Below are 19,928 nucleotides of genomic sequence, written 5' to 3'. Positions count from 1 at the left end.
TGTTCAAGGGCAGGCTGGAGGGGCCTTGGAGCAGCCTGGTCTAGTGGAAGGTATCCCTGTTCCTGGCAGGAATTTGGACCTGGATGAGCGTTAAGGTCCTTCCCAACCCAAACCATTCTATGGTTCTGGGAGGGGGGCAAATCACAAAACCCCCAATGAACTTCCCCATATTAAGTTTATAGTGGTTTCTGTTCATGAAGAAATGAGGCCTTAATGTTTTTGTGTCACAGTGAGATGCAAACGGCTGATGACACATGGTCTAACATTAATTAGTAGTATTTTGAGATGCATTTTTGCTCAGTTCTGAAGATAATCATATAAGCCCAAGTCCAACCACTTCTCCCCCAACAATATTAAAATTTAACCTTGAATACCAAAGCCACATATTCTTCATTCACTTCTCTTGGCTGCATTAATTTGCTATGTCAGAAGATGGTTTCTAGAGGAACACGCTAGACCTTCAGCTTGAGCATTTCTCTGAACTAAGCTGAATGTCACTTCCTGTCTCATTGGCTATTTGGGTTTCCTAAGAAAGGCTGAAGCCCTTTTTCCAGGAGATGAAAAGCATTTAATGCCCACAGCAGTATCAGCTACCAGTATAACTGTTAGGTTATTAACAGTTATGCTGCTGTAACTGAGTAATTGAGACTACAGTTACATTCAGCCAAATGAAGACACACAGGACAAAGGGATAATGTGTACAAGAGATGGAGTTAAACTGTATTTAGTAATATACCTTAAAGAGGAAAACTTGCCAGGTGAGCAGTAGCTCCAAGGAAAGCAAGAGGAGCTCAGACCAAAGTGCACGTGAACTCCTAAGAAACTACTACCCAAGTTCTGCTCATATAAATGTACAAACCAAAATAATTTTTGAAAATTAGTTCATGGTTTCCTGTTTGGGGAAATGAATAGAATGTCCTGATGTCTTCCAGAAAATGAGTCACAAGGCAAATGAGCAGCACATGCTGTGTTCTCCAAGCAGATCTTACAGTTAAATTGCTCAAGTTGCACAGCCTTGCTTGGTTCTGAGAGCTACTCAACACTTGCACCATGGCTGAAGTTATGGATGTAAGCACATAGAAAAATGCAAATTACTATTTTTTGTGTTCCCTGACCCCTCTATCCATGCTATAAATTGCGATAATACCAAAGCTTCACTTGCACATCATGTCAAGGCAGGTAAGAGATAACAGCCATATCATCCTCCACAGGGACACTGTTGTACAAACAGGAACCTCCGACCTGCAAATAGATCTCTCCCCTCAAAAGGCCAGTGAACCTTATTCTTGACCGTACAGGAAACAACATCTAGTTTCTTATCAACAACCTAATTTCAGTATTAAAACGAACTCCTGAAGTTGGTAACTTTCAGTTGCAAAGTTAGTAGCTATTTTATTTAGTTACTTTATTTAAAGTTACAAATATGTCATTTATTTTGATAAAATAACTACCATTTAAACCAGGAGTCCTTTTGTTGAAGTCTGCACCATGGCTTGTACGTATACAATTTCTTTCCATTTTGTGTTGTAAATGATAATTAGATGCCGAAGAGAATTCTGAGGTCAGCCAGAGTAAGCTGAGTGGAGGTCTCCCCTTTGCCAGACAGCACCTGCTGGGCAAGAACTTTCTTCCTCTTCTGAAGTTGTATGATCTTTTCTTCTACTGTTCCTTCACAGACAAACCTAAAAAACCCCAAACTCCACATCACCTCAACTGCTAGGAAAAAGGTATCAGCAATGTATAAGTACTTCCCCAGTAAGTTTCCAAAGACCTGTCCTACTTAAAAATTCACTGCCTATTCTGACTGCCAAAATATACCCATGTACAGAAAACAGCTGTTCTCACATCCACATGGTACAGCATTTAAAATTATAGTCTGATGCACTTTAGGCCTTAACTTTGGTCATCTGAAGCAGTAGTAATTTAGTGATAAAATCCTGTAATGACTGTTTGATAACTGATGGCACCAATTACACTAAAAGCATTGTACACAGAAAATATTTCAGATTCCAGTTTCTTTTAATTTGCCGTGCATTTACGATAACTAAGCTAGCCTTTTGGTACTTACAAGTAAAGAGGCAAAGGTAGCTTTTAGAAACAGCATCTAATTAGAAGTGCTCTATGTGTTCATGTTAGTGATGTTAGAAAGGTCAAGGATAAGTGAGCACAGTGAAAAAATCTCCACTTGGTAAGAGGAGAGAAATGGTTTTGTGTATGAATTTTTCTCTGGAATGAACAAGACGTTCCCACTAAATCACAGGCTGGAAAACAATAAACAATGGCTAGCTATCAGGACAGCCAACATGCAGGCTAGTACCACACAGAAGCATTTTCATGTGGTCTCTCTCAGTACCCCCATCAGGCCTTATGCCTAGCTCTAAGTAAAGAAGCAAGCTTCAAACCAAGGTCCTGTCTCACCAGCTAAGGCCAAACAGTACATGGGCAGCAACAGCCCCATTTACTACTAAGGAAAATCCTTACCTGTGTATCACAACATCTTTCTGCTGCCCCACTCGGTAAATGCGGTCACAAGCCTGGTCCTCGAGAGCAGGATTCCTGCAAGATAGAGAAAAAACACCCAAGAACTTAAAGGCTTATGTTCAGGAATAACTGAAATATGAATGCCCCTATGCTTGCCTCATTTGCCTGCCTCCAGAACATCCCATTTTCTTCCTCTGTAGAACTAAAACTGCTCCCATGTTACCTTAGGTTTAGAGTCTGATCACCAATATTCACCCCAACTGTACTTCCCTTTGCCCTTGGCAGAAGTATGCTATAACTCCACACTAAGTTGGCTGTATGCATCAATCACTGTTCTATGTAGCCCCATATTCTGGCCAATAGTTCTTGGAGAAAGCCAAGTAGCTGGTGAAGAAAGAGGAGAGTGAAGCAGGAAGGCAAACTCTATGAAAGGCCTTCACTCAAGATTATTTGCACAGGAAATGGTTCTGATTGACAGTTACAGGGTGATTCTGATCTTGATTAGGAGCTCTGATGCACTCTTTCCGTAGCCCTTTAAAATCCCAAAGTACACTAGTTATGCCCAATTACTGACTATGCTCAACACAATCAACTTGTTTCAAGAGAAATTCCCTGGGGAATTTCTGTACCATTTTCATTACTGTAAGAAACTAAGCCAGGGACTACCAAGTCTCCAGTATCCTTTTGTGATACAGCCTGCATACTTGATTCTTTAGACTGCTGTTACCCTCCTAATTTTTTTACCCCTGCAGAGCTGTATTTCATGGTGGCAAGCAATAGACTGGCAAATCAGAGTGTCTTGGAAGAAGGCTGTAGTAAAAACACTTTTCCACAACTAATCACTCTCAGCTAAATATTTCCAACCCAGTTGTATCAGACATCACAATACACATGGTGAGGATACAGGCAGCATGCCCTACATGTATCCTTCAAGATGGAACTTTCATTTCTCTTTACCAGTGCATGTCAAGAAGAAAAAGGTGGTTTCCTCCAGTCAAGTTCAAGCCAACGCCTCCAGCCAGCAATGAGACCAATATTACCTTCAAAGGCCAAATGAGAGTTAAGAAGCCTGTTTTCATAGAACTAATGCTTCATATACTCCATATATATTTGTTCCAAACAGTCTGTCATATTTATATTACATTTGTATATTTATTATGCATTTGGGAGCTTGCCAGACATTACTTGATGAGGCATAAAAGCCTGGATGTAGAAATTATGGCTCAGAGAGGCCAGTCTACTATTCTGTACATATATTACCCTGATACATTTTTACAGACTAGAAAAGGGACTGAAAAGTTCAGACTGCCTATGTCCTGTTCAAGTGACCAGCCTCTCTGATGACAGCCTTTTGCCAACAATGGGACCAATCAGCACCAACCCTGAATTAACAATGATTATTCAAACCAAGGCAACTAGACTGAAACAGCCTACTACTCCTTTCACTTTGCTTCCACATAACCTACTTAGTATTTAAAAAAAGATGAGTGCCTGCGAATGAATGGGATATGGCAGATGGTTAATTTAGAGAAGATTTCTTGTACAGCAGGAAAAGAACTCAATTAAGGACAGAGACACTTACTATATATGTATTTATTACTCAATTTTATGTCACAGTACCTTAAAACCCTGATCTTATTTAAGGGGTTAGCTATTCATATAGTTCGCAAAAATCTCCCTTTGTTTAAGTTCAAAGCTAGAAGGAGAAACATCTGTTTTGTAGATAGCAGCTTGCTCAAGAACTCGAGCAAAAAAAACAAGCTAAAGCATCACATTCTTCCCTTCCAGTCACAGATCCATCCTCAGAGGAGACAGCCTGTCCTGCCTCAATCACAGAAACATCAATGTCTAAATGAAGTGATTAACACAATGATTAAGAATGAATAATTAATCTGGATTCAGATGTGTTTAGTCATGTGTTAAGAGGTCCAAATGAAAATAGACTCCCGTAAATGGAATTATAAAGTCAGCTATCACAGCTGCTCATAGCAGTGCTAGTAACTGTTTCTCTACCCTGGTTTTATACCTGAGGTCCTTTGGGATTGTTATTGAACTCTTCTACCACATCCATTCTCTGTTTAGGCTTGACAGAGCCATCCACTGTTGCATACTTCAGCCCTTGTTGCTGGAGGTGCACAGCCACAACTTTCAACATACTTGTCCACTGAGAGACAACAACACTGGAGTGAGAGAAAAAGTAGTAAGTTTTGTGTGTACTGTAACAGTTTGGTTATTGCAGTGTCTCACCCAAGACAAAAGATTCAGGCACTCTTCACATGGTGAACTGGAGCCAAGTCCCTTCCAAATTCAGAAGAAGATTCACCTATAGGTGTAGTGGTAGAACCTGCTGTAGAAGGCTCACATACCCAATAAACTTCAGACAAATTAGGTCTGTAATTTTCACTTCTGGTTTTGGATTCTCTATTGACACCTACCAATCACAATTCTGAGATTTTCTGCAAAATGAATCAATAGCAACCCCTGGGTTTCTCACTCCCCACACTCTTTGGATTAAACAGCATTAATTTGTTCAAGAGCTTCTTGGTAGGGAACAAAAATAAACTCGGTGTTCCCATTCTTATACTGGGCATGCTTTCTGGACAACTTCAGAAAAAGCAGCTTTCTACATATGGTACAACTCTGGAGTTGCCCAAGAACAGGACTTCCGCTTTCAATCCACTCCCAGAATAACACAGGTCTCACTATTTCACAGCCACACACCTGTAAGAGCATCCTTCTACCTAGTTTAACAAAAACAAGCAGAAAAACCTGTAACACTGCAGTCTGGTGTGGAGCAAAGAGACAGAACTTACACAAGGGCTGCAGGACTTCTGAAACGCTGAAGTCCTCTATCAATGCATTCCTTTATTTTAAACAGGTTCAGTTTTAACCACTTTATTCCCCCACTTTTTCTGGGTCGTGGGTGGGTTGGAGAGATGAGGGCATTATTTTTCAACACAAATTATTCCCAAATAATTGGTTTTGGAGAACAGTCCTCCTGGATCTCAAGGCCTGAGATTCCTCACATGTTCACTTACATTTACACTTACCTACATCTTAAACTACCCTCCACTGTCCTAATTTTTTTTCCCTCCCCTCAAAATCTTTCAGCTACTGACACCATTTTACCATACCAGGAATTTCGTATTCATTTAATTTAAACTATTTTTGCTGCTGTCAAGAGATATGCTTCTCTCAATCACTGTGACTAAAGAAAACTACAAGCTTACTAACCTCTTCTGAGACTTGGAGTGAATAGTTTTCAGTTCAGCCAAGAGGCGAGCTATCTGCAGGAAAAAAAGGTTAGTCTGTTTGCTGTCATAACCTAGCTCATGCTTAGCTACTCTGCATTAAAATAGGAAGTGATCAAAATAACTTCTCAACTGGAATTTCTTCTGTACTCAGACTTTCAACATATTTTAACAGTCACTAATAAGAACACTCCTACTATTGCAAACAGGGTTAATAAATCCAAAATACAAGCATGTTTTACAGATTCCAACCTTCCTGTGAGAAGCAAAGTTATTGCCACCCCTCCACTTGCTGCCATCCCATTTTTCTCTAGGTCTTCACAAGAATCATGCTCTCACATAGATGCTTTTCTAAACTTACGTGAATCCAGTGTTCAAGATTTTCACTGACCCTTTTTCAGCACTGCCAGATTCTCACAGGTTCATTAGAAGTACCCAGGAACACCTGATAAGTTGGAGTCTTCCCAGAAGGGGCTTAGCAGACTATCAATCTACTCACCTTATTTCAGCCTGATTTGTAATTACAAAGGTGTGACTGTTCATTAACAATTTAAAAGGCGAAGTGCTGAAATCCAAGCTTCTCAAGGAAGGTAGGAAAGCCACAACCAGGATACCTTGGTGCTCTCCCTGGTGATCTCAAAGATATCTGCTTGAAAAGCTGTGCCACTGAGGTAGACTGTTGACTTGGGATCTGGAGTCTGGAGCTCAGACAACGTCAAAGCACTAAGCTGTTCCTCAATGGAGAGGGAAAGGCCTTCACTGTTCAAGTCAGCTTGGTCCAGAGCCTGGGGGAAAGAATGCAATATGGTTATAAGGAATCACAGTCAAGGCTGAGACCAAATTCAGTACCGATCCACAGTCTGCATGATGTCTGCTGAGGAGAGCACATTTAAAAAAAGTTATCACTATAAAGACAGGATGATATGAAGACAGACCAACAGTCTCTGGCCCCTTATTCTGCCCCAGGAAGGGGCAGTGTAGGGAAATGTGAACTGAGCCATTTTTTGTGGTCCAGTCTTCTAGATTTCCCCCTTCCACCGCATTTAACAATTGCAGGATTAAAGATATCAGAAGATAAATACCTGCCTGTTCTCTTAGTATCTGGACTTATTCTACAGCTTTTTTATATAACATAGCAAGAACTTCTGAAAGATTGATCCACTTCATGCAAGGCAACATCGTCAAGGCACTTACAGAAATTTCCAACACACAAGCCTTTGAAACAGGCTACACTTGCAGACTTACAAACTTACCAAGAGTAGGTTAGGAGCAAGACTTCTTCTTTGCCATTAAAATTCTACTTTTTTTTTTAATCTAACTAAATCTAACTTTTTTTTTTAATCTAACTAAAGGTATTTCCCAAGACACAGCTTCCCACATAGATCATACTGGGGAACTCGTGTAGGAACAATGCTGGGGAACAATGTAGGAAGTATGCCCATCTAAAAACCTATCAGGTTATAAAACACAGTCCTAGAAATGGATCAGTTCATCCACCCCTAACTTTGAGATTAAGTAAAGGTGTTACAAAGTCTGTTAGCTTACATAAACACTTAAAAAAATGTCCACAAAAGAACCCCACACCACTAAAATACAACATAATTACCACTTTCAGTAAGGAAAGATGGCAGCAGCATTGACGGAGCCTCAACAGCATGGAGAAGATGTGGACAGTACTTGATACCTGGGAGGCGCTTGTGCAACTCTTGTGCAACTCTTGTGCAACTGCCAAAGAAGGAAGACAAAATGTTAAGAGCTCTTGGAGGCGTTTCCAAGCACTGCCCAGCCACCTCCAGCAGGGGCTCCATCAATAAACCAACAGGCAAGCAAATAACCAATTTAACTAGGAACCCATCAAACCCCACAAAAACAAAAAAACAAACAAAAAAAACCCCAAAAAACCCACCAGACAAAACCCACAACACAAATCAGAGTGCCACATACCTTATACTGACATCTCTTCTTTGAGCAATTAGACCTTTATTTCAATGGGGAATTTTAGACCCAGGGAGATTAAGATTTGCCCAGAGCCACAACAGTGGGAACAGACTTTTGGAATACTATAGTAGAATTCTTTGTAACATCAGGGGAGCATATTTTAAAGAATTTCTAAAGTCCTGACCCCACATGGTCAGGTCCATTCTCCCTTCTTAATTGCGCACTTAAGGGTCACTTCTGCAAATGTTTTCAGAGGATGGTGTGCTCAAACCTTTCTCAAATGGGTTACCACTAGCATTCTCTCTGCCTTCATTTTTCTGCTCCTGTCTGTTTAGGTAGGATTGTAGTGTTGACCTGAAAAAACAGGCAAAGACTGTAGGATTTACTGCAGAAAAAAAAGGCAAGAGGGACCTGAGCTTGAACAAGCAAGCTGATGGCACAGTAAGGTAAGAAAGGTTGCATTAACCATTTAGTCACAAAGTTATCACACACACACCCACCCTCCTCCCCAGTTTTGTTTAACTTGAATATGATCAAAACCAACATCCATTGGGAAACTGCAAGAGGAAGCAAGTCTGCTTACTGGAATATCTTAAATATTATAGGAGCCAGGGCTCAATGGGTAACTTTCTTCATAACAAAGGGACATCTTTAAATGTGTATGTAAAAGCAAGGAAGACTTTTTACAGCAATACTGTTGAGAGAGACATGAGGAAAACATGCAGTGACAATGGCTTGCATTACAGCCATCTAGAAAGGCCAGCATAATTTCCAACTGCATACATATCACAGGGCAAAGAAGATAAATTCTCTCCTTTACAAGTACTGGCACATATAATTACTGTTGCAGTTTCAAGGCTAGACTGCAAAGCTCATACAAGGCATAAGCATATGGGAAAAAATATATAAATCAATTTCAACTCTTACCAGAACAAGTCATGTATTTTCAAACATGCTTGACAGATAGTCAGAAAGGGGAAAAAAAAACTACTCCAAAAAACTAAACAAACCAAGAATTTGTCCTAAAGCTCATCTAAAGTAGATTTTCCGATTTTCTCATACCAGCAGAAACAAAACCACAAAGTACCATATCTCTACCCATATTCATACCTGGAGCTTGCAAAGAGCACATTGTACACAGACTGCTCCTCTGCTGAAAGTTTTAACTGATGCAACTGTGTGCTGCGCTGGGGCAGAGATACCTGAGGTAAAAATACACAGGGTCATATGCATATATTACGGAAATCTTACACAGCATCACACAGTTCCACAATTTAACACAGTATCCTGCATCTCATTAGAGGTTTGTTCACTAAAGGTATTTGCATTAATTCAACTATGACACAACACAGATACAGAACTCCAAGTAGCCTAGTTAACACTCGAGATAAAAATCTTTATTCCAAATCATCTGATAACAAAAGGCATGAGCAATTAAGTATGAACTGCCACATAACTACCAGAGAGGGATTCACTTATTGCACTGTAAAAATAGTTCCGTATTCAGAATCAGACAGTACACCAAAACTACAGCATTTAAAGGCTTACAGATAAACTGAGTATTAGGTCACTGGTGTAACAGACTATTTGTAAAGAGTAATGCAGAAAGCCAATGCCCTGCCACAAACCAGATCCATTTGACATGCAGCATCTTTGATTCTTAGAGACCTAGGCTAGCTCAGAGACCCAGGCTAAGTTTCTACTAAGTGGACATCTACTTGCTGCTATTACTTGACATATTCTTGTCTGCCTGCGATTCATAACTAAAAGGTTTAATTATTCTGTGTATTCCTGCTTTCTGGATCAAGTGATCTTAGCACTCCATAGGCATGCACTTCTGTGAAACCACAGCAGGACAGGAAAACCCACCCATTAACAAATTTATGCATGTAATAACTAACTGGCTGCTTCAAGGAAAACAACGGAATGGTTGTCTAGTAGTAGAGGGTGAAGTTCTTACCAAGGGCTTGCCAGCTGAATCCAGCTGGTCCTTAGTTCTCCGTAATAAGAGGCTCCTGGTTAAGAGGCTTAGTCTCTCTCCTCCCTTCTTTGTGTTGTTATCTACCTGGTTCTTCCACACTTGGTATTCATCAAAAGGAGAGCAACGTAGAAACCTATGACAGGAAGGAAGCAGACTTCATAACAAGAGAAGAGTTCTTCAACTACTCTTGAGTGAGCAGAACAAAAAAAATTTCTTGCTATCCAAAACAAACCATTTCCAAATGTTGTAACTGCTAGGGGCAGCAAATAACACTTCTGCTGTAATGGCATTGATACCTTACTTATTCAAAAGTCTTACCATCACTAACACTGTGAAAGCATTTTTCCGATTCTGTACCTGTCACTTCTTCACTCATTGTGTCTCAAACATCATCACCAAATGAAGTGTGTGCTATGTTGTGGCTTAAGCCCAGCTGGTAACTCTGAACCATGCAGCCGCTTGCTGACTCCCACCCTCTTTTCCTCCCGCCCACTCCCAATGCCTGGTAGGAACAAAGTTTTTTGCACAAAATTTCTGTTAATATAACTAGTCTCACTACCGCACACCTTAGAAACCTCTCAAAATTAGAACAATTTCAGCACTTCATCAGCAAAGAATTACTGGAATTGGAGCCCTGTCCATGTGTTCACATGCAGCCAGCTCACCTCAGGAGGGAGTACATGTCCAGTAAATTGTTCTGTATTGGCGTCCCAGTGACAGCCCACCTGGCACTGGCTCTCAGTTTGCAGACAGCTATAGAAGTTTGAATCTTCGGGTTTTTAATATTGTGAGCTTCATCCAATATAACTCGAGCCCAAGCTACCCTGAGCAGAGGGGAACAGGGAGATGACCCACTCTGAAAGAAAAAGCAGACTATTTATAATCCAGAGCAATAACCTTGCCAGGCTCTCTAAGCAGCCACAGGCAAACCTATTTTTCCAGCAAGAAGCCTTTTCCTGATGTTAGGCAGCAATAATTTTGAGCTTTTACTGTCATGTAAGACACACTTTCAAAAAAAAAAGAATCACCTCTTCAAAGCTTCCATGAATGTTTATAAACTGAAGAATATAACATTTTTGCCTGTTCTTGATGATAATATCTGATATTTTCCTGGTTTTCTTGGTTTTAATATTGTATCACCTCTTTCTTCCCAGAAGGCATTTCAGACTAAACCCAGAGCCTGAGTTTGGCAGGTTTCTGGTAGTTTGAAGTGATGTTAGCGCTTCAAGCAGCAAAGAACACAGAGCATGGGTGTAGAGATCCTTCAGCCTCACCTCAAGGTGAAATTCCTAAAATGACTTTTAAGTCATTTCAACTATATTCAGTATAGCGTATGTTACTACACAACAGGTTTATTGTTAATATATTTCCCCACTGTCTTTCTGCCCTTCATATCACTTCCTCTCACCACTTAATTTTTACTGTGCAAACTCAACAGGGGACTCATGGAAGAAAACAAATTCAACCTGCTCACTACAGCATACATAAGGTGCTACTTGAAACAATGGTATGTAACACTTCAGAACAAAACACTAAGGCAATCCTCTTATCAGCAGTATGGTTCTCACAGTCACATCATGGTCCTCTGCAGGGACCTCCCCCTCTTCTTTGCTCGTAGGTACCTCTTTAGAGAGAAGGCTGTAGGTTGTGACAACGATATCATATCCAGAGAGCCTGCATAAAGGGAAAGTAGTAATAAGGAGCAAGAACAAATGAGGAATTCATTTTACAAGACAGACAAAATGCATACTGAAGGTTTAAGAACAACCCAGTTCTACAACAGCTGAAATGTAGAGTTCTATAGAAAACTGAGTTTCATGGCAATCAACAGTAAGGACATACTGTCCTCATTTTATGCATACAGAGGTAGGCACAGCAAGGTCAAGAAGACAGTAAAAGCCAGTGGCACAGAATGCACACCACATGAAAAGAACCCACTTAGCATCTGACACCTAGAAATATTGCTCAGCATGGCCTAAAGTGGTATAGAAAATTTTCTGATTTATACGTTAAGCTGATAATAAGAAAGTGCACCCATGAAGAACAAGCATGGAAGAAACTGCCCCAGACAGTCTCTGCAAGCAAGAGATGTTCTAGAGAATGTACACTTTTTATTTTCCTCTCTCTCTTTCTTATCAGGAACAGCAATAGCCTGCACCAGAAAAACTCAGAATGGGTACAGGCCATAATGTTTTTGCTATATACACCTTGACAGCAGATATCAGCCTGACCTTGTGGATCCTCCACATCAGATTCTTTCATCATTCTACAGCCACCAAATTTCAACTTCAGTCTAGACAATCTCTTGCTAAAGTAGCATTTTATTCTTCTTGGTCATATTTATGGTTTAGCACTTACACCTCAGCATGTTTATCTCTGTTTGGCCCATGGTACAAATAGACCCTCAGTTTGCCAAAGCCCACACGCTTGTCAATCTCTTTCTTCCAGTGATGGATCAAGGATGAAGGACAAATTATTAAAGTGCTGCAGGAAGGGATAACAGTGGAATCTGAAAGGAAATATTGCAGACAGGTTTCAATGCTTTCACATTAGACTACAACAAAGACAGACGTTTGGGAAATTGAGAACAATTAAGAAGACTGGTCCACTTTCCCTGTGACCAGAGCCTGTGAAGCGGACATCTCCACAGTTCATTCTTAGGAACTGTTGGTTCCAGGTAGAAAAAACTCTACTTAAAACACTAATGCATCGCTTCTGGTCCACTCAGCGTTATGCTATATATCTGTGCACCTCCTTTGGATAAGCTGAAAGGTTAGAGTTCAGGAACTAACCGTGATCTCTCCTGAGAATATACTACCCAATAAAGTCTACTTTCCTGACCTAGAAGACTGAGATGTTACTGGTTTGAGCCATACAGGAAAACCAAACACATAGTGAGTAAACTTGGCAAGATAGGAAAAACTAGTCCAACCAGTTCCAGCAGGATGGAGACACTAACAGGTTATGAAAACAGAAACAATACTCTTCAAAAACTCTCACATCCCTTATCTCTACAGACAAGACAAAAATAATATTACTGGGGGACTGGGGAATGGGTGTAATCAGTCACAGGGCAGTAACTAATTTAAGTCCCTACAAAAAATATGCATATGTTGAAAAAACTATGGTTCAGGAAATTGATAATTAAAAAAATGCTTTATATTGTTTGGAGTGATAACAAGCAGGGAAATCCTACACATCCAATGGAAGAACAAATGACTGATCAAGAGAAAGGCCTTTCAATGGAATGCAGTAAGCATGAAGCCCCATGGAATTTTTCTACAGAAGTGAACTGAGCACAGGTAATCATTAACCTACAATACTTCATGATTCAATGTCATTTGAAATGCCTAAAGTGTGTACTACATGGTGGAAAAAAATTCCATACCATTTTTGGATAGCCGTATTTCTAACTTCTCTCTTTTCTCTGTCTTCAGCTGCTTCTGGGCCAGAATGAGAGCAATCATTGTTAGAGTTTTCCCCAGGCCCATGTCATCCGCTAGAAAAAGACACAGAGAAATTGTGATGACCTGCAAAAATGAGTCCCCCTAGTTCAGATCTACACTGAGGTAAATACAGCAACATACTGGAACTCAGGAAATAAAAATATACATATGACATATACAGGGTGTCATTTTGGAATGGATTAATAGCAGTAATCAGTCAAAGGGCACATTAAAACAAGCTCCTTCAACATATCTGCAAAACAACCAGTTGTTGGTCTCCAAGTAAGTTATGTGCCAAACTGTTTTTGCCACAAATCTGCCTCCCAAAATCCACTTTCCTGTTCAGGTGCTTACCCAGAATTCCTCCACGTGGCCTCTGACTTTCTCTCCAGAGTAGCCATGCAAGTGCCTGTTTTTGGTGCAGAAGCAGTGGAACCTGAGAAGGCAAGACAGAGGAATTGAAGAAAAGACCTTGCAGAGTTCAGACCCTTCTTCATCCTGTACCAAATTATCCAGATTAACTGTTTTCCTACAGTCTTACGAAACGGAGTTTGCCTACCTGTTCTTCTCCCACATGGACAGGGATAACTTAGGAGCTGCTTATCTTGGGTAAGATAGATATGCTGACCATACTGCTATGGTCAGCAGTACTATATGTCAGCCTTGCTAGTACTTTACATGCAAACCAACCTCGTGCCTCACAATGCTCTGAGAGCATGTAAAGGTAGCTCATTCAGGTGGAAAATCCACTCAAGCCTACCTTGCTCACAACAGGCATCACTGTCAAGGAGAGGGATCAAGAACACTTCTCCTTTCTCACCAAGTCCAAGACCTACACTGACTCTTAAAACAAAGCATGAAGGACTACATACTCTCATCGTGAGACATTAAATGGCCTTCCCCAGCACTAGAAAGGTCTCAAGAGGATCTGACAATGACACAACACACATACATCACACACCATCTCACAGAGACATGTGCCTTCCAATACCTTGCACATAACCTCAAACTATGAGTTCTGCACCAACTGGTAAAAAACTGCTTTTTCAAAGATCAAAACATCTGGAATCTGTTGGGTTGCATGAACTCAATAATCTGCAACACTGTTTTAAAAGACTTTTTATAGCTCAGTGGGAGACCTAACTGGAGAAAAGAACAATAAGAAGGTTCTCAGTCTGTTCCTCATTAGAGGCCTGCCTCTGTTCTGCCAGTCATGTACAAATGCTTGTGAGTTGGTTGTTTTGTCTGAAGCTCAACTACTTCTTTCAAGCACTAAATATTCTGAAGAAAACCACAGCAAGAGGGTAGAACATCAGTGTAATTTTCATGGATGGAAAGTAATTAAAGCATCTCCTGCCAGAAGGATGAAAACTGCAAAGTGCTTCAAAATGCAAAAGGGCAGGATGCTTTAGGATATCACCCAGATGTTGCACCTCATTCATCAGCATAACGTCCTCCATCCATGCAAACTTACCTTCAATCCAGGGGGATCTTCAGCTACTGTCTGATCTTCTGGACAAGATTCTAAAGATTTGTGAAGATGATTAACAGCTTCACTTATGGCACTGTGTACAGTCCTGATTCGGTCTTTTGTCATTATTCCTCCATATAGATTTTGCATACCAGAGTTCACTGTAAAGATACAGTATTACACATGAGATGTGTTTACACAGCTAACTTCCCAAACAGATCTTTCATCTCTGAGATTGATCTTAGTGGTTACAGATGCCCAGTGGGCAGTACACAGCTCACAGTAACAGAAAGTTTAGTACTCTCACACATATCCACAAGTTGCAGGTTATTTTAGAAACAGTTCTCACCAGTGTTTTCTTTAATCAAAAAGTCTTTCTGCACTTACTTCCAAAACTGTGCCCGTAATATTCGCTGGAACCCAAAGCAGCAGCAGAAGGGTGACTGTGTGAACCTGAAGGGGTCCTTGCTGTAGGATCCTGGAGTGGTAGTGGTGTTACCAACTTCGTACCACCTGGCCTGCCAAATGGGTTAGGCAAAGATTCCTCACAGCAGCTGCTGCTGCTTGTGCTTTTCTCCCCTTCAGAAGAGAGGAATCGCAGGTTGGCAAGGCTGCACAATAAACTTCAGAGCCTTCTGTTACAGCTCAGAGAACTGCTTTCCCCCCCCCCCCCCCAGTAATCAGTTTGCAAAGTATTATTAAGTGGTCCTGTGGATTTACCAGAGTAGCAGGTTACTGTATCATCCAAGCCATTGCAACTACTACCAGGCCTTATCTACTGTTAGCCTGCTCCTACATGGCAGGCAATGCAGTTCTGCTCAAGCCTGAATGTGTGATTTATACCAACACTGTGAACTTTGTAACTGTGATCAGGTTAGTGGAAACACAAAGTCAATTCCGTATGCTGTTCCCACAGAGCTTAGATGTTTTTAAAAGGAACTTCTCATCAACATTTTGGTCAAAAAAACCCACTCAAAATATCCAAGAAGAATAAATGGACCAAGAACTCATGAGCTTTTATCTTCTTCCCGGAAAAGTCTGTCTTGCTTAAAAAAAGAGATTGTACAAGACATTGGGACCGCTTGCTGTGTGGTGACCCTCGAGTTCCTGCTTCCTTGCTAAGATCTTGAGTTTCCAGAGTTATCAAAGTATCTTTTCATCAACACAATTGATATTATGATCACAAAAGTAACTGTCTTGTTGAGGTGATCATACAGGTCAAAATGCCTTTTTTCCACAGATGATTAATACTAGTTAATAGAATTGGGAAATCACTTTATAGGAATGGCATACTGGAAGTTGCTATCTTGTATCTGAAACATTCAGACACAGCAGCCAAAATGCGCATAACCAGCATTGTTTCACTCTGCAACAAAGAGGAAGTTAACACTTCACTGGCAAGTTCTCAGAGGAACATCTGCCACAATCGTGTAGCCAAAGCCAGAAAAAGAACTAGCCCTGGGTCTTAACTATGGGAGGAAACTTCTAGGAAGCCATCCCACTTCAGGGGAAATGCTTAAGTTGTTCCATTCATTCTCTCCCAGACACACACTTTGCAACTAACACTTTTCACCTTCAGTGAATCTCAACGTATGAACTTTATGTAGACCACATGCCATATATAAGTTTATGCTATATTTCCTCAATAATAACAATTATATTAAGACAAACCATTTTGCAAAGTTCTGGGGGGAAAAAAAAGCATAAATTTAGCCCTAATTTCCAGTAGTACCTGATGTTGAAACGTTAAGAGTACTAAGTGCAGCTTCCAAATCCTGCACTTGCTTTAGTAACCGTTCCCCTTTATCTGGCAGCAGCTGAATGTTCACTGTAGCTAATGTACCCTGCAAAACACAGAAGAATCCAAAAAGTGAGTGTGCTTTCTGCCAACAGAGAACAATCAGCTCGGAATAACAATAAATTACCTTCTTCTGCTTCAGCTGGACTACAAGATGGTTGTGAAGAGCTTTAGGGTCCTGAGGTCCTTCCACATGATACGATGCTGCAGCTCCTGGCAAAGATGTCCCCTGTATACTCTTTCCTGATTTTCCTGAAGGAATCTCTCTTGACTGCAAACCCTCAACTGATTTTTCAGGTTTAGTTTTATCTAATGAGGAACAAACAAATTCTACATCACCACTGTCACTACCAGAGACTTCATCAGCAGGCTGTCCCAGTCCTGGCCTGATTTGTGTCTTGGGCAGCACTGCCTCTGCTCCTGCCTTGAGGGCAGCATGTTGCAATGCCAATTGCGGCACTGCTGGAGAAATCACACCTGTAGACATCAGTTTCATTTCTCCCTTCTTCCAACTAACATATTCTTTCTCTCTGGTTTCTTTATCCACACAACTTTTTAAGCTTTTCTCTAGAAGCTGCTCCTCCTCTGGAGGTCTGGTGGTTGTGCTTTGCTTTCCAAGACTTGGTGGAAGGTGCTTTGATCTGCTGCCTGGCTCTTTCTCCACACACTCTGAAGATTTCTTGGATTCCCTGCCACCACCATCGTATTTCTCTTCCTCCAAAAGCGTGTTTTCCCCTTTCAAGGTCTCAGAAAGATCAAGTTTAGATTCAGACACTGTGCTCTCCTTAAGTTCTGGATCATTCCCGTTTCCCTTGGCCTGCTTCTTCTCAGTTTTCAGTCCTTCTAGAGGTTCTTTCTCTACGGAGAAATCAGAGGTTGATTTCTTTTCTTTATGTGACACCAGCATGCTCTCTTTCTCTGCTTTTCCTCCATTTGCTTTACTTTCCTCTGTGTTTCCTTGCGTCATTTGTTTGCAAGATGACGGTTCACAGTTCTTGTATATCACTTTGAAGGGATTTCTTTGCCCACTGGGATTGAAGAGAGGTGCTGTGCTGGGGTGGGATTCTAAGGCTTTTGACACTTCAGTAGCTTTTGGATCCTGCAATATATATGAGTAAATGCTAACGTGCAAATTATTAAATCCTGCTAACTATACACACAACCTGATCATCTTAAGCATGTCTTTATTCCCTATAAACATCTTCCTTCCTATCATGTTAACAGGATCAGGATAAACATTTTACAATGAAAACAAATTAAAACAAAAATACTGTTTTTTCTGCTTTCTTTGCCATTCCCATGTTTTGTAGAACCACTTGTTTGCCATTCTGTGTTTTGTAGGACCAAGTCCCAACAGCATCATCCTCAAGAAGAGGACAGCCAAAGATCAAACCCAAAGGGGTTAAGACTGGAGAACCCTTCACACAATTGAGGAGTAAGAGAAGTCTCATCTAGAGGACAGCAGGTGATGCACTTTTCAGCTAGAAAATACAATCTCTTCCTCTATGTAGTCTCAGAGGTTATTACGGTATACAGAATGAAAAGTCACGCTGGAATAAGCCGATACTATAATACAAATGAAACATTCATACCTTCCATGGGATGCTTCCACACCACTTCTTCCCATTCAACTTACTTTTACGGCATCGGTAAAACAACCTGCTAAATGATACAACAAAATTTGAACTGCAGGAGCCAGTAAAGAACTGTAAGTGCTCTTTCAAAAGTACTTTGCACCAAAACCATCCCAGACAAATCCTCTTGATCTCCACTTTACATCCAGACTTCTATATAGCAAAAGACAATGAACACTCGTCAAAAGGCTTTTTACAGAAGCACTGTTCTCTGGCTTAGGACATTGTTCTCTGGCTTAAGAATTTTTAGGGGTTTGGGTTGTTTGGTTTTTAATTTCAGCAATAAAAAACCCCAAAAGCTCAGTAAAAAATATTGTCTATGCTCAGAGCCTCAGAAGTACCCTATAATTTCAAGGTGTAATAACTATTCTTTTAGTTACACTACCCAGGCCACCTCATCTTTAAAGCACCTAAGGAATAGAAATACTTTGGAACAGGACTGCCAGTTAAATGCAAGAACTTTATCAGAATTAAAATTGGTGAATTTGATGTAATCATCATGAATCTTGGATGAACGCAGCCACACAGACATGTTCAATTCTGTTAAAAACAAACATATCTGACCACTTATACCACTAAATATAGTTGCTAAAAAAACAGCAAACATTTTGAAACATGCTAAGTGAAGGCTTCAAGGCTGGATGAGATTTTTCAATTTTAGAAGGAAACTGCAAGTCAGCCCCATCAAACAAGTCTAGCTGTTCAAACCAGTGCAACAAACCCTTGTTTCCACTCTGAGGAACTTACTGGTGTTCATTCCTGTCCTGAACCAAGACTTGCAGCTTCACCACACAGCCTTCATGGATCAAGCACTGAGAAGGAGGAATACTGAAGAGGAAAAACAAAGGTGGAAGAATAAAGACAAGAGACACATGGAACAGCAGCAGCAAAAACAGTTACTTAGGACAAAATACTTGGAGAGTCTTCTCAAAGACTACTTAACTAAGAAAGTAAGTTCGCAATGTTAGGAAGAAATTCTTCATTACGAGCAATGAGGCACTGGCATAGGTTGCCTAGAGCTGTTGCTCTACCCCATTCCCTGGCAGTATTCAAGGGCATGTTGGACAGGGCCATGAGCACCCTGGTCTAGTGTGAGGTGTCCCTGCCCATAGTAGAGGGCTGGAAGTAGATGTGCTTTAGGGTTCTTTCCAACACAAAACCATTCTGTGATTCGACAACTGCTGACACAGCACTGAACTTCCCTCAGAACAGCGGTGTCCCGTCCCGCCCCATCGCACCGCCCCCCAGCGGCACAAAAGGGAACAGTCCTTCCGCCCCACCACCCTGCACCTACGGCGCCGGGAGGACGAAGCCGCAGGCCGCGGGACCTTTCACGCCGCACATGTAGAAGCTCTTCCCCTTGTTGGGGCCATCGCGGACGCCCGTCTTCAGGAAGCAGAGGGACCCTGCAGGGCGGAGAGAGCTGATCAGCCCCAGCCCCAAGCCCCAGCCCCAGCCTCAGCCCCAGCCCCAGCCCCAGCCCCAGCCCCAGCCATACGGAGGACACCCGCTGCCCCTTACCATGCTCCGCGCACGGCACAGCCTCCATCGCCAGCCGCAACCGCCACAACCAATTCAACCAACTAGACCCAAGCCAATCAGAGCGGGGCAAGGGAGCGGGAGACCCAATGGCCGCTCCGCTGTGAAGTCACTAATCCCCACCCCTCCCGGCCCCTCCTCCTCCACTCCCAGCTCCGCGCAGGTCACGCTTTGGAACTCCGCGGAAAGGGCGCGAAGAGAAAAGCGCACTGCCATTGGAGAGCGCGGTTGAAGGGGCGTAGCTAAGACTGAGGGGCGTGGCTAAGACTGATGGGCGTGGCTAAGTCTGAGGGGCGTGGCTAAGACTGATGGGCGTGGCTAAGACTAGGGGGAGTGATCTTCGCAGTGGTATCTCCCGGGTTCCCGCTCAAGTCACGTGGAAGTAACCG

General features: G+C 41.6%; 1 protein-coding gene across 3 annotated transcripts; it reads right to left on the bottom strand.

The window, feature by feature from the left end:
• Positions 1 to 1,372: 1,372 nt before the first annotated feature.
• TTF2 (transcription termination factor 2) lies at positions 1,373 to 19,641 on the bottom strand. 3 transcript variants are annotated; one of them, XM_031051315.2, is made up of 23 exons: positions 19,522 to 19,641; positions 19,295 to 19,406; positions 18,748 to 18,828; positions 17,959 to 18,028; positions 16,494 to 17,465; positions 16,301 to 16,412; positions 14,956 to 15,147; positions 14,572 to 14,729; positions 13,452 to 13,533; positions 13,040 to 13,150; positions 12,010 to 12,160; positions 11,220 to 11,325; positions 10,317 to 10,507; positions 9,631 to 9,784; positions 8,781 to 8,872; positions 7,942 to 8,024; positions 7,339 to 7,457; positions 6,347 to 6,517; positions 5,716 to 5,768; positions 4,508 to 4,661; positions 3,439 to 3,521; positions 2,482 to 2,556; positions 1,373 to 1,682 (listed from the first exon to the last, which is right to left on the bottom strand). In XM_031051315.2, the coding sequence occupies exons 1-23, from the start codon at positions 19,547 to 19,549 to the stop codon at positions 1,538 to 1,540; spliced, it is 3,495 nt and encodes a 1,164-aa protein (XP_030907175.2). In that variant the 5' UTR covers positions 19,550 to 19,641; the 3' UTR covers positions 1,373 to 1,537. The 3 variants fall into 3 exon arrangements, with proteins under 3 accessions (XP_030907175.2, XP_030907176.2, XP_005151820.2); XM_031051316.2 differs by having other exon boundaries at positions 11,274 to 11,325; XM_005151763.3 differs by having other exon boundaries at positions 17,959 to 18,025.
• Positions 19,642 to 19,928: the final 287 nt, after the last annotated feature.

Source organism: Melopsittacus undulatus, chromosome 2 (assembly GCF_012275295.1).
Source record: "Melopsittacus undulatus isolate bMelUnd1 chromosome 2, bMelUnd1.mat.Z, whole genome shotgun sequence".
Lineage (NCBI taxonomy): Eukaryota > Metazoa > Chordata > Aves > Psittaciformes > Psittaculidae > Melopsittacus > Melopsittacus undulatus.
This window is presented reverse-complemented; position numbering and strand designations above follow the sequence as displayed.